Source organism: Mustela erminea, chromosome 17, assembly GCF_009829155.1.
Source record: "Mustela erminea isolate mMusErm1 chromosome 17, mMusErm1.Pri, whole genome shotgun sequence".
NCBI lineage: Eukaryota > Metazoa > Chordata > Mammalia > Carnivora > Mustelidae > Mustela > Mustela erminea.
Window position 1 is genome coordinate 67,083,189 of NC_045630.1, and position 14,618 is coordinate 67,097,806.

Genomic DNA, 14,618 nt, shown 5'->3' on the forward strand with positions numbered 1-14,618 from the left:
TTCAAGATGGATTTTAAGAAACTGACCTATTAAAGTAAAATGTGCAGATATGTTTATAGCTGTGGGTAAAGGTACTGTTTTTGCGAAGGTTGCACTAGTAATGCTTGAATGTGGTACTTCTAGTATAACTTTAAGAGCAACTGATATGATTAAAAAAGAAGTCTGGTTATTCTGTGGAGCTGTCTTTACTATCACTGACAAGTTGAAATTGCAGGAGGGGGGCACCTGGGTGGCTCAGTGGGTTAAACCTCTGCCTTCGGCTCAGGTCATGATCCCAGGGTCCTGGGATGGAGTCCCACATCGGGCTCTCTGCTCTGCAGGGAGCCTGCTTCCTCCTCTCTCTCTGCTTGCCTCTCTGCCTACTTGTGATCTCTGTCAGATAAATAAAGAAAAAATCTTAAAAAAAAAAAAAAGAAAGAAATTGCAGGAGGACTATAATAGAGTGATAGATTTCAGTGGTAAATTGAGTTATTAGTCCCGGTTCTTCACATCCCTGGAACAGAAGAATAACTCCACAAATTTGCAATGAGTGAATTCATGGTGGGTGGTGTATACTTCCCTGCCCCTCAACTTTGGATAAGCCTTTTTAATTATTTGATGATTGGGATGTCCGTGGGCATTCCTGAGATCAAATCTGTGCCCTTGCAGTTGGATTTGCTCCCAGCAGCTGCTTCCCTTGCAGCGTTGGACCCATAAATCCTTGTGCCTGAGAATCCCTGGTTCAGAGAATGCAAGATACGTGGAGCTGATCTGAACCCAACCTGCCCAAGCCTGGTACCTGGAGCCCAGAACCAGAGCCCAGAGCTGGGAGTCCAGCCTAATTCCCCTCGTTGCAACTGGTGAACAGACTCACGAGTCTGAGGCTAAATGATTATTGTTTTATTATCTGCTGTGCATGGGCTTTGTCTGACAGCACCAGCCTGGGATGGCAGAAATTCAATAACTAGTGCTTATTATCGAATCTTAAGATGTTCTTGTAGGTCGTAAGTATTTTAGAATTGTATTGCTAATTTTAAAAAGCAAAAATGAACTTTTGGGACTTCACCAAAATCAAAAGCTTCTGCACAGCAAAGGAAACAGTCAACAAAACAAAGAGGCAACCCACGGAATGGGAGAAGATATTTGCAAATGACAGTACAGACAAAAGGTTGATATCCAGGATCTAAAAGAACTCCTCAAACTCAACACACACAAAACAGACAATCATATCAAAAAATGGGCAGAAGATATGAACAGACACTTCTCCACTGAAGACATACAAATGGCTATCAGACACATGAAAAAATGTTCATCATCACTAGCCCTCAGGGATATTCAAATCAAAACCACATTGAGATACCACCTTACGCCAGTTAGAATGGCCAAAATTAGCAAGACAGGAAACAACATGTGTTGGAGGGGATGTGGAGAGAGGGGAACCCTCTTACACTGTTGGTGGGAATGCAAGTTGGTGCAGCCACTTTGGAGAACAGTGTGGAGACTCCTCAAGAAATTAAAAATAGAGCTTCCCTATGACCCTGCAGTTACACTACTGGGTATTTACCGAAAAGATACAGATGTAGTGAAAAGAAGGGCCATCTGTACCCCAATGTTTATAGCAGCAATGGCCACAGTCGCCAAACTGTGGAAAGAACCAAGATGCCCTTGAACGGACGAATGGATAAGGAAGATGTGGTCCATATACACTATGGAATATTATGCCTCCATCAGAAAGGATGAATACCCAACTTTTGTAGCAACATGGGCGGGACTGGAAGAGATTATATTGAGTGAAATAAGTCAAGCAGAGAGAGTCAATTATCATATGGTTTCACTTATTTGTGGAGCATAACAAATAGCATGGAGGACAAGGGGAGTTAGAGAGGAGAAGGGAGTTGAGGGAAATTGGAAGGAGAGGTGAACCATGAGAGACTATGGACTCTGAAAAACATTCTGAGGGGTTTAAAGGGGAGGGGGATGGGAGGTTGGGGGAACCAGGTGGTGGGCATTAGAGAGGGCACGGACTGCATGGAGCACTTGGTGTGGTGCAAAAACAATGAATACTGTTACGATGAAAATAAATTTAAAAAAAATTCTACTATTTTCAGAACGATTACTCGCATCAAATGTGAAGTTACTTAACTGTGGTGCCTGGTTGTGTGTGTGTGTGTGTGTGTGTGTGTGTGTGTGTGTGTGTGTTTAAAGAAATTTTACACATTAAAGGGATTTTTGATCATTTAGAAACAAAGCAGGTGCTAAAGACCTGAACCTGTGAAGGCAGGGGGTGGGGTAAAGAGATTTAGGAGAGTCGCTCTTTGGAAGTTACATTATCTTTCCTAAACTATTGTCTTGATCATTTTTGTGGCTTATAGTCATCCTGCACTTGAACAGCGAATGAAATTCAAGTCATAGCATTAAAAATCTTTTAAGGTAGAGTAAATGTTCAGTACAAAATCTTATGTGAAAGTAAGAATTGTGCAACATAGTGAAATGTTGTAGACATTCCCCTTCTTTATTCTTACTGCTTGCTGGGTGCACAGAAGCACAGTGTTCTGTTAGTCCAAACATAGCATAAAATTCCTACGAAAACTCTGTGATAGTCTCTAGCTAGAAACTGCTGTGCTAGGTAAATCGGTGTGTCTTTGTCTGAAGCCATAATACCATTCCTTATGCTTATTTTGGGTGAGAAAATCATTATACTTAAGGGAAAAGACTTCTTTAAAAAAAAACAAAGAAAAACAACAACAACAACAATTGATCTAGGTCAGTAATTTAAGAGAAGATAAGGTTTATATTGTAAGGCTCATAATTACATAAAAAGATTCTTGAACTCTTTATTAAGTCTCTGGTTGGAGGGGATGTGGACACAAAGAAACAGAAACACTAGGCTGCAAATATAAGCCGGTGTAGACATTCTGCAGAAAAATCTGGTAGAACTTAAATTACACTGAAGTGTATCCTGTCTTAGTAATCCTCCTCCTAGGAGTGTGTCCCAAAGACGTTCCACACTTGTTAATAAACCCACACGTGTGAAGATGTTGTTTGGGTATTGGGAAGTTGGAAGCAATCTGTGATCTATTATGGCTAAAAGGAATACCTAAAATATGATGAATGAATACCTAAAATATGATGAATGAATACTTCAGAGGGTCATAGAGGTGTTAGGTACCATAAACTTAATGAACACAAAGAAACATAAATAACTGAAACATAATGCTGACTGAAAAAAAACAACAACAGTGCAATGAAATCAATTGAATACAATTGATATAAACAGAGAGTACTTGTAGGTAAAACACAAATGCATCTTTTGTAAGAAAACATACCTACAGAAGACATCTTAAAATTAAAGTTAAAATAAATCAAAATAGCTTTATAGGGAGAAAATAAGAGGAAGAATGAAAATAAAGAAAAACAAATAAGAATAAGTTTCAATATACATTTAGATGTAATCCTTTTTTTTTAACGTAATGGATCACACCCATTAATGTTACATTTTCTGAGTTAAGTTTTCTGAGTTAACAATACATTTGTTTATGTCTCTCCAAGTCACAGCACAGAGATCTATGATTTCCATGTAAAATAACTACAACATAATAGTTTGTATCACGATTGTACCTTCTGTTACTCATTTAATCACTATTGCTGTAAATTTGAGTTTATTTTAATCACTTTTAATCATAAACAAGGCCATAGTATGAAACCACATATGTTTGCACATTGCAATATTGTTGTAAGATTAATTCTGGAAATATAACTGCAATATTCAATAGTATTCAAGATTTAAAAATGAAATAGATAATGCCAAATCACCATCCTAAATACTGTAAAAATCTATATAACCTGCAACACTGAGGGTTTATATTTCAACACATTACCATATGCAATGTATATTACTTGTTGTATTCTTTGCCAGTGTAAGGAAACAAAACAAAACAAAATAAATGAAGACATACATTTATTTGAAAGTCACCAGAATAATTTATTTAACAATTTATTAATATTTAACAAGCAGAGCAGCTCTTTTCTGTTGCCTCTTTAATTCGTAATTATTATGTGTTGACATTTTTCTAAGAGACTTTTGTTTTAGAAAATTTAAAAAACTTTCATATTACGATTTCATATAATTTATGAAAACAGTGTTTTTTTTTTTCAGTAAATCTAAGATGGCTGGAACTATATAAGTTTTTTAGACATGGTTTCATATACTATCTGAAGGCAACCATTATCTGAATTTAGAATGATGGTACAGAATTAAATGTCATTGTGGGTTTCTAAGTAAATGTGTTTCTATGTAATAGTCAATGTCTTTCATGGAGTCTCATAAAATAAATACAATGCTTAAAATCACGTAGGATTTTAAATTCCAAATTAATTTTCAGAGTAATATTTTGAAGTCAGAGAGATATGTCGGGTCAATTGTGCGAAACTATTATTCTTTGCCCACCTCTGATAAGGGGGGGGTCTCACCATAGAGATACTGGCCACAGTTTGCCAGGATTTCTGGGAGAGCTTTTGCTGATGGGCTCTCAGGCCACAGTTTTCTGCCCTGACGCAGGACAAAGGATACCTGGTACTTAGAGATCTACTTTGCAACCATAAGCAAAAGTCCAAGAGAATGACTTGTCAATTTGGGATCAAATAAGAAAGGAACATTCCTAACTGATAACAAATATAAGTTACTATTTAATTATGAAATAAGAATCAATGAGCAGTCATCTTTTGAAGTACAATGTTAGCATCAAGTTGAACTTGTCCATGTGACCATGCAATTTGTAGGAAAATACAATTCCCATGTAAAATATACTAAAACCAAAAAAATGTAATTTCCTAAAAATTCAGATTTGGGTTTCTAATAGCTGTTTACAATAACAAAACTAGAACTTTTTATTTTTTTTAAGATTTTATTTATTTATTTGACCGTCAGAGATCACAAGTAGGCAGAGAGGCAGGCAGAGAGAGAGAGAGAGGAAGGGAAGCAGGCTCCCTGCTGAGCAGAAAGCCAGATGCGGGACTCTATCCCAGGACCCTGGGATCATGACCCGAGCCAAAGACAGAGTCTTTAATCCACGGAGCCACTCAGGCACCCCAAAACTAGAACTTTTTTAAAGAAGAGCTGCTTATTCCATAAAACAGGGAAGGAGAAATTCAAAGAGAGAATGGCATATCTTAAGGCCTAAAAGCAAGGTTGCGTTTTCCCAAATTCAGCTTACTGTCCTGGAAATAAGTAATCAGGATATAAGTTTGGGTCTCGGTTTTTGTTTTCCACCAATCTCTTCCCCTTTGCTGTGTCTGCCTCCTTCAAATCTGAGTCTTGGATTTTCAGCATTTTGATTCTATTAAAAGCCAATCTCACCAGAAGTACCACAGAAAAAGGAAGTTTATAAAAACAATTCATTCCAATGCCTCAGGCTCCCAGACTGTCTCATTGGTTCTGGATTGAAGTTCCCCAGAACTGGGGTTCTCCTAATTGTCAGGCTGAACTGTTTTTCCTAATTAGAGCCATTGCGGGAATGACTGTTTTCTTGTCTTAATTAGTTTATGTAAAATTCCCAAGAGAGTCTATCTTCCTACTCAAGTTATGCTCAGAAAAAGATACACACACATAAGAGGGAGGGAGAGAGCTCTACAGGGAGCGTCAGATCTATATTTCATTGCCTGGTGAAGGATACAGAGTTTAGATGGAGGACTCGGGGTAGGGACATAGCACAAGAGTGAAGGAAGTTGATGGTTGGCCACATCAGGGTAGGGAAAGTTAGAGTCTTCATCTAGATTTGTCCAACTTTGGAAGCCAACAGCAGCAAGGTCAGTGAATTAACTAATTTTGGGGGACTGGAGATATCTGAAGGAAGAATGAGCCACCTGCATAAGAATAGATAACCCAGTGTTCATGCAGATACCATGAAAACTGTTGATAAGATTCTGAACAAAGAGGAGTTAGGAAAAATAATACTGTAGGACAAGTTAGTACAAAGCGTAAATGTTTTAAATATTACAGTTTCCCAGGAAATGGGGCCAAGGCTCAAATGATTGCTTTAAAGCCACAAATGAGCCTTGTAAGCGATTTCTGAAATGTTTTAGGAATCAATGTTTCAGGAACCAAGTGAGATTTCCAGTTAGCTGTTTGCACTAGGTTTACAATTACTAAGTTTTAGATAGAGGAGAGTTCAGTGGGAAAAGTCCAATGGTTCTTCTTTCAGGATTAGATCTTCCTTATACCTTTTTTGAACTAACTGCATTTCTTCGGGAGGGTATTAGGTCTGGGTCTGCTGGGAGGCACCTTCTTCAACTGGTAGCTTGGTTCAATTTATAAAACCCTTCCCTGAGAGTCATAGTTAGAAGATGTGGTGACTACCACTGGGGAGATCAAGACTTATGGGGAAGAACAGGTATGTGTATGAAAAATCAAGAGAACTAGGAATAGGTATATATATGATAGATTTAGATGATAGATAGATGATCAATAGTCATGAATAGAGAGAGATAAATAGATACTAGGTAGATAGTTAGACATAGTTATAGATAATAGATGGGCAGACAGATGGTCGATGATAGGTAGATCTAGTTCACAGGGAATAGGAAGAGAAAGATTCAAGACCTGTGGGATTAACTTGTTGAAACTAGAGAAGACACACGTAGAAATTAGTGAGGTATAAAAAAATGTTAGAGGTTTGAAGGAAGATGAGGATATTTCAGGTAGGAAAGATTTACTTTAAGGTAATGTTCGGAGACCAGAAAATGAAACTGATGTGTTTGGAATAATTACATGTTTACTGAACTGGGGATTGGTGATTAGTAATTTGCCATAACAACAGGAGATACGGTTATACTTTTTTGTATAAATAAAAAAAAATTCTGTACATTAAAGGAAGATGATGTAGTAGATGGTATAGGAATTGGATGGGTCTTAATTACATAATCAGTGGACAAACACATCTGTAGCTAGTATAAGTAAGAAACGGTAATTAAATGCCATTTTCTAATTCATACACAAGGCTAGAACCTAATGAATGACAGAAAACAAAGGGGGTTTACGACTTCCTGTTCCAGTGATTAAGAGAGTGTTATCCTAGAGGACTTGAGCTGTTCCCTTTTCAAAGCAGAGACACCTCAGAAGAAGAGAATGGAGAGAATGTGAAACTCTTGTAGAGGGTGGAAGGAGGTCACGTGTGTAAACTGATAATCTAGCAAGACAGACTTTGAGGGAGTGGAAGCTTGTATCGAAAAGTAAGACCTCTGGGAGCTTTGACAGTGGTGTAAGGCTTATGAGTAGGCATCAAATTCGGTGAAGGCAATGAAGATAAAAGATACTGATGATAGAGCAAGAAAAATGGGAAGTTAAGCATAACCGGATGGTTCATTGGGTTTGAGAAGTGAGGCCACGATGGGTATAAAATGACTAATGTTGGTATCTAGATGAACAAAAGTAAGGAATTCACTAAGGGGCTCTGGTGGTGTGCTGTGGATGAGGATGGGGGCACAATAAAAAAGTATCACCACCGGAGTCTTCAGCTTCAACGACAAGAATTTATTTTCTTTCAATTCTAGGAGCTAGGTGTCTCTGATCCACGTTTGGACAGAATTGCTTTCTTCTGAGGCCTTTCTCCATGGTTTGTATGTGACTGCCTTCTCCCTGAGTCTTCCTAAGGTCCTCCCTCTGAAGCTGTGTCCACATTTCTTCTTCTTAGAAGTCCACCGGTCATATCCGATTAAGGTCTACCCTAGTGTCCTCATTTTGATTTCATTATCTCCTTAAGGACCCTTTCTTCAAGCAGAGTCACATTCGGAGGTTCCAGGGGTTAGAACTTCAACATGTGAACTTTGGGAGGACAGATTTCAGCTTGTAACAGGTGGAGACAACACGTTTGGGTGAAGGTGAGACCTCTAAGTGGGAGGGTTCTGAAGAAAATGTGGGGCTCAAGAAAGAGATGCAAAATAAGAATTCTGGAGTCACATTAGTTAATGAGAGTAGGAGGCCTATAGAAACTGATAAAAAGTCTTGAATAAATAAGATCTTTTCATAAAAAAATATGGAGTTAGAAACAAAGAACAAAGAAAGAAATTTGGGAGGTGGAACACAGAATAGCCAATGAGGGGAACCAGGGTACTGTGGTGTCAAAAGGCAGAAAGGGAAGGACTTCGTAGGATGAGGTGATTGAGCTTTGGAGGTTAGCAGAAATGAGGACAGAGGGAGGCTATTGAAATTTTAATCAGAAAGCCACTGATATACTTTTAAGAAAACTCATATGGAGCGTTGAGAGCAGATCATTGATTCAAAGGGATTCAGGAGAGAATGAAGACAATAAATACATATTCACGCATTAGGGAAAAATGATGTTGGTAAAGAGGAGAGAAATCATCTGTTTAGAGACAGTACTTCTCTCATAAGATAAGATTTGTGCCTATTTGATAACAGAAAAGAAAGAACCAAATAAATGATTCTGAAAAGGGAATGAATTAATAGGAGCATATCCTGCAATGTGATGTTTCCATTGCATTCCATGGAGCCTACAGACTCTCTCTCCACCCCAGCTCCCACTAGAGCGGCTCTGCATTTATGGCTCCACGTAGTAACTTCCTATTAATTATGGCATTTGACCAAAGCCTTTGGGCACAAAACATATTTGAGATCCATTTTCCTACAAGAGGGAGGAGAGAAGGAACTGGAGACATTAGAATGGCCCATCTTTTTTTTTTTTTTTTAAGAAAAATAACACATAAACATTGCTATCATTGGTCTCCTCTGAACATTCTCTGAATAATTATTGCTTATATATGTTATGTATATTATATGTATATATGGAGATAGAGGATATGTCAGAGACAGGGAAGGAAGAGGGTGAAATTCGCCAGTGATGGTTTGTCTTTGCCATTAAAATATTCAATTAAATCACATGCCAGGAATCAGATGAGGGACTGGAAGCCTGAGGAAAGAATTCTGAAATCATTGTGGGGAGATCGTTAGGGTGTCAGTAAGACTTGAACGAGGGGAAAAAACTCACCTACTGTTCTTTCACTGCCTTGTCTAGTTCTTTCTTTGTCTAAACACATGGTTTTAAAATGGGGTTCCCTTAACCAGTAGGATTAGAATCATTTAGAAATGTGTTAGGTATGCAAATTGTTTGGCCTTACCCCAGATCTACTGAATTAGAAACTCTCAGGATAGGGACCAGCAATTTGAGTTTTAACAATGCCTCCATATGGTTCTGAAGATGTGAAAATTAGGGAATCATGGGTTTAAAATATTGACTACACTTTGTGACTGGAGATTGTCCCATACTATAGTTGTGAGCATCGTGGGGTATGGACTATTTCCTTCTTTCTTTGTCTTCCTCCACATCCCCAGTACAGGGATCTACACAGAGTTGGCATTTGGTAAGCATATTTACTCTCTGACCAATAGTAGACATCTCCTACAAGGTTGAGTGCACTGGGAGTTGGAAGTCCTTGTTTTCTACTAGAAAATGGAGAGCCCCAATCAAAGCATCAATCAGGAATTCATCTTCTCTGCCTTCCCTTATTCCTGGGAAGGTTCTGTCATCTGTTTTGTTCCACTGCTCTTCATTTACACTTTCATTGTCTTTGGAAACCTGGTCATCATCACAGTGGTCCAGCTGAACGCTCACCTCCACACTCCCATGTACTTCTTCATCAGCGCCCTTTCTTTCCTGGAGATCTGGTACACCACATCGACCATACCGAAGATGCTCACCAGCCTGCTGAGTGAGAAGAAGAGCATTTCCTTGAATGGCTGTCTCCTGCAGATGTATTTCTTCCACTCCACTGGCATCAGTGAGGTTTGTCTCTTGACAGCTATGGCCTTTGACCGCTACCTGGCCATCTGTAGCCCTCTCCATTATCCCACTATCATGACCCCCAGGCTGTGTGTCCAACTGACTTTGAGTTGCTGCGTTTGTGGCTTTATCACACCCCTCCCTGAGATTGCCTGGATCTCCACACTGCCGTTTTGTGGCTCTAATCACCTTCAGCATATCTTCTGTGACTTCCTCCCTGTGCTACGCTTGGCTTGCACAGACCCACAAGCCATTGTCATGATTCAGGTAGTGGATATTGTCCATGCAGTGGAGATTATTATAGCCGTGATGCTCATTTTCTTGTCCTATGTTGGTATTGTGCCTGTAATTCTACGCATTCAGTCAGCTGATGGCCGACGCAAGGCATTTTCCACATGTGTTTCTCACCTCACTGTCTTTCTGCTCTTCTTTGGCAGTGTGGCCCTCATGTACCTACGCTTCTCTGCCACCTACTCCTTATTCTGGGATACAGTCATTGCTCTGGCCTTTGCAGTTTTGTCCCCCTTCTTTAACCCCATAATCTATAGTCTGAGGAATAAAGAAATAAAGGAAGCTATAAAAAAACACTGGGGTCAAGCTAAAATCTTTTTTCATAAGACCAAGGACCTCAAGTAAGATCTAATTATTGGAAGTCTACATAGTTGTTGGTGACTTCTCATTCTCAGCTCTGTGATCTTTTCCCACCAGCTGTTACTGAAACTGGTCTTCTGGAGGTCACCAAGAACAAAATTCACTAAAACTAGATATGTAATAGTTTTAGTGAATTTAGTGTATGTAATAGTTTCTTTCAGTCTTTATCCAACCTACATATGGTTGGATCTGACTTTGTTAAATCAGCTTCCTGCCACTCAATTCAGTCAAGATAAATTCATATTATGGAAATGATCTGGGTCAATATTTAATTTTAACATAGTCAAATGTTTGTCAGATATGGTAATTGAAAACTCATCTTCATAAGACAAAGTTCCCTCTGTGGTATCACTAATGGATATAGTTGAAAAATAACCCTAATTCCTAAATTAAGTATTCACTGTTTTCTTAATTTAAATTTAATTAGCCGGCATACAGTACATACTTAGTTTCTGAGGTAGTTTGCAATAACTTATTGGTTGTGAATAACACCCAGTATTCATTATTGACGAATATCTGTATAGACATGTTTCAGCAGGTTCTCCTATGCCTCACCTGTTCCATTCACACCTTAGCAGTACTGTACAACATGAGTCCCATGTCTGGATCGGTAACGAGCCAAGGCCATCACAACTATAATGTGTGAAGTGAGTGGAGGCCGTTTTGCTCAAGACTCAATCCATTTCGTTATTGCTGGTGACTGTAAGAAGCTAGGACCATGGGTAGGCCTCTGTAATAGTGACAAGGGAAGAAGCTTGACAAGGCTATTAGCTGCAATTGTGCAGTAGTTAAAGACTATGGCAAAGAATCTTAGGTCAAGAAGATCACTGAATAATACTATAAGCGCAAAAACAAAATTTAAAACTTAGTCTTAAAAAAAATAAAGCAATATAACCATCAAGGAATCAGTGCTTTTTTTTTTTCATAATGAGTCCAAAATCTTAATCTTTGTGTTCAATGCAATTAAAGATATTGTGAATTAAGTGATGACATCAGTAAATCCCCATTGAATGAGTAAGCCAGCACAGCCACGCTGCGTTCTGACTGTTCCAGCTGGCATCCAACAGTACTGAATGACTCTTCCCTTTTCCCTTGGCTTTGAAGATGCTGAACTCGCCTTGTCCTATTTTGTTTGAGGGCTCTTTCTCTTACTGAGTCTTCTTAAACATGCTTCATAAAGGGTGATTTTCTCCAGGGCTCATACCCCAATTAAGATGTAATAAAGGGTACATTTACATTTAGTAAATTTACATTTACTACAAGGTAAATGCTAGGAGATTTCCCCTCCTCCGTAGCCCGCCCACACAACTCCTGTGATTGTCAGTCTCATTTTCCCATGACTGTGCCACAGCCAGGCCCTCATCCTCACTCCTTAATGTTATGACACCAGACGGAAAGACAGGAGTAAGGGGGAAAGGCTGATAAGAAGAAGCTAATATGATCTAATAAAAATCTTAGATAGAGAAGGGAAGGTAAATGAGAGAAAACCCATAGGCTGTGGGTGGAGATGCCCTAACGAAGAAAGTCTTCAGCATCTACTTGGTAGGAGAAAACAAGGGAAAACAGGGAAGAGAGGAGCAGGGAGACCAGTCGTGTTGCTGGGTTTGAGTAGTGCGGCCATGTCTCGTGTTCTTCCGGAGAAATGAGGAACGAATTACTTCACTCATTGACTGACTAGTTATTTTAACTGTACTTGCCCCAAGGGTAATATCGTTAGAGAACTGATATGCATGAACCTCCAGCAGGGGAAAGGGTTCATACTTTTCTTATCTCTTCTCTCCACTTTCTGTATTATATAATCCTTTCCTAGAAATTATCAGTGTCCCTAGAACTTCATAGAGCTAAAACTATCTCTCTTACATCCATACACTTCCACCTTCAAGCTGTTTTCCTAACTGAGGCTAAATTATTTCTTAAAACTTAGATCTGATCACTTTGTTACTTTGCTTAAAAACCTATGATTAAACCTACCCTACTCTGTGAATGGAATTTTACTAGATAACGTGTGTGTGTGTGTGTGTGTGTGTGTGTGTGTGTATTTTGAGCAAAAACAATTCCAAGCTGAGGAAAAACAAAATCAAAGGAAACAGAAAAGAAAGAAAAGAAACACAAAGGAAGCAGAAAATAAAAGAAAGTTCGTGGTGTGTTGACATCCATGAATGACTTTCTTACTATGCCCTTGGTAAATGCATAGGATTTAAGGAAATGTGTGGCCTCTGACTTGGTGAGCACGGGAGCACCTAACCCATTCTTCTTAATTTTAGACGTATTTTATTAACAACTCTGGGGCATTTATTAATCATATTTTTGCTTCTTGTAATAAAATAACATTTTTATATTCACAAGTGCAATTATATTTATTGATAACAAATATATAATTTTCTCCTTATTGGGCATGGACTGTATAGAAGATATTGTAATAAATATCTCCTGTATATATGTTACTTGATAACAATCCTAAGAAATGGGTATTATTATCATTCTTATTGTGTAATTGAGAAAACTGTGACTTCTAAGGGTTAAATGACTTGTCTGAGGCCATGCATTTAGGAAGAGGCTGGGCTGTGATTCGAACTCCATTCGCTTTTACTCCGAAAGCCTTGCACTTAACCACCATGCTACATTCCTAACATTGTGCTGATATTCTTGAGAAAACAGAGAGGTGAGGAGGACTCTCTTCTCAGAGGCAACAGCATGGGTCATTCCTGGGGTTCTTGTTAATTCTATTAAAATAGCTCAGCTATTTCTTCAAGAAACTTCAAAAATGTATCACTATATACAGAGGAAAGTGCTAGGTGTTGGAATGATAGTGCTATAAGGCCCATTCTCTGATGTGCAGAAACTCACAGTCTGGGACCAGAGTTGACATCAGTTGACCCATGAGCTGGATCCGGGTGACGAGAGGTCTACACCTCTGCCGTTGTCCTTGGAACATTGGTTCTGCTTGTCTTCCCCCCTTCAGGAGCTGCTCCAAGGACAGAGTCTTGACGTGTTGTTGAGGTGCTCACAGAATCTGGGCAGCATACACGACTGAACCCCATTAATACCCCTATATAAACTTTTAAGACTCTGGTGACTGGGTGTGAGGACCCACGCATCCTGTGGTCACCCAAGACAACCTTGTATGCAAGTTCCCTTTGCTTATTAAACCTGCCATCTACCAATCTGGAGTGACCTGCCTTTTTTTGGGTCTCTCACTGCCCTCCAAATATGGACACTGGTTTCAGATTACACCTGGAAAGATTCAGAAGAGCTTGTAAACCAACAAAAGGATGCTGTAGAATTTATCCTGAAAATGCTTTTTTTTTTTTTTCCCCAAATACTTGGAATCTCAGAGTAGGCCACACTAGGCATGAAGGCCATGTCCCCCATCCTGGGCAATGTTCATGGCTTCATAGTTCCATTATGTGGCTGCTGCTTCTGTGGACCTGTGGATATTTCTTCCACAATTGTGAGCCAACCAGTCACATTGTGGCCCAATAATTTCTATGTATCAGGCACTGATAGGTTCTGGAAAAGAGTTTCCACAGGAGAACTGGAGAGAAATCTATGAAAGTACTATGCAAAAAGTAATAACAAAACTCATAAAATCATAGCAGACTTAGTATCTATTCTTGGCAAGTCAAGAAAAACTTCAAAGAGAAATTTATTTCTTCTGAGACATGAAGAACCTTTACTGTTTCTTTGCATTGGTTGTTTACCCATAGATCTCCACCTTGATTTAATTTAGGAGATTTCTTGACACAAACTAAGGACAGACAGTAGACTGCTTTTAAGGAATACCTTACTCCTTTCATCCTCGATAATGGCGAGATAGAATTTTTGCTGGGAGGACTAAAAGATTCTTCCTATGTAGTGGAAGTATTTATTCCAAGTAAAACCAAGAGCTGACACATTCAGAAAGTAATTTGAGGTAAATGAGCTTTAAAAATTTGTTTGCAATTAAACTTGTGACATTTAAAGTTATTTTTGCTCATTCATTCATTCTTTTTTTTTTAAATTTTTTATTTCTTTTCAATGTAACAGTAGTCATTGTTTTTGCACCACACCCAGTGCTCCATGCAATCCGCACCCTCTCTAATACCCACCACCTGGTTCCCCGAACCTCCCACCCCCCGCCCCTTCAAAACCCTGATTGTTTTTCCGTCATTCATTCTTTACTTTAGAAAAGATTTATTATATGTCTATTATCTA

At 38.9% G+C, this 14,618-nt stretch overlaps 1 protein-coding gene across 1 annotated transcript; it reads left to right on the forward strand.

Moving 5' to 3' along the window:
• Positions 1-9,443: 9,443 nt before the first annotated feature.
• On the forward strand, positions 9,444-10,409 carry LOC116576783 (olfactory receptor 6K2). The gene has a single exon (XM_032319331.1). It carries the CDS (start codon positions 9,444-9,446, stop codon positions 10,407-10,409), a length of 966 nt encoding a protein of 321 aa, XP_032175222.1.
• Positions 10,410-14,618: the final 4,209 nt, after the last annotated feature.

Coding starts and splice junctions, on each gene's coding strand:
- LOC116576783 (XM_032319331.1), top strand. CDS start 9,444: ATGGAGAGCCCCAATCAAAGCATCAATCAGGAATTCATCTTCTCTGCC.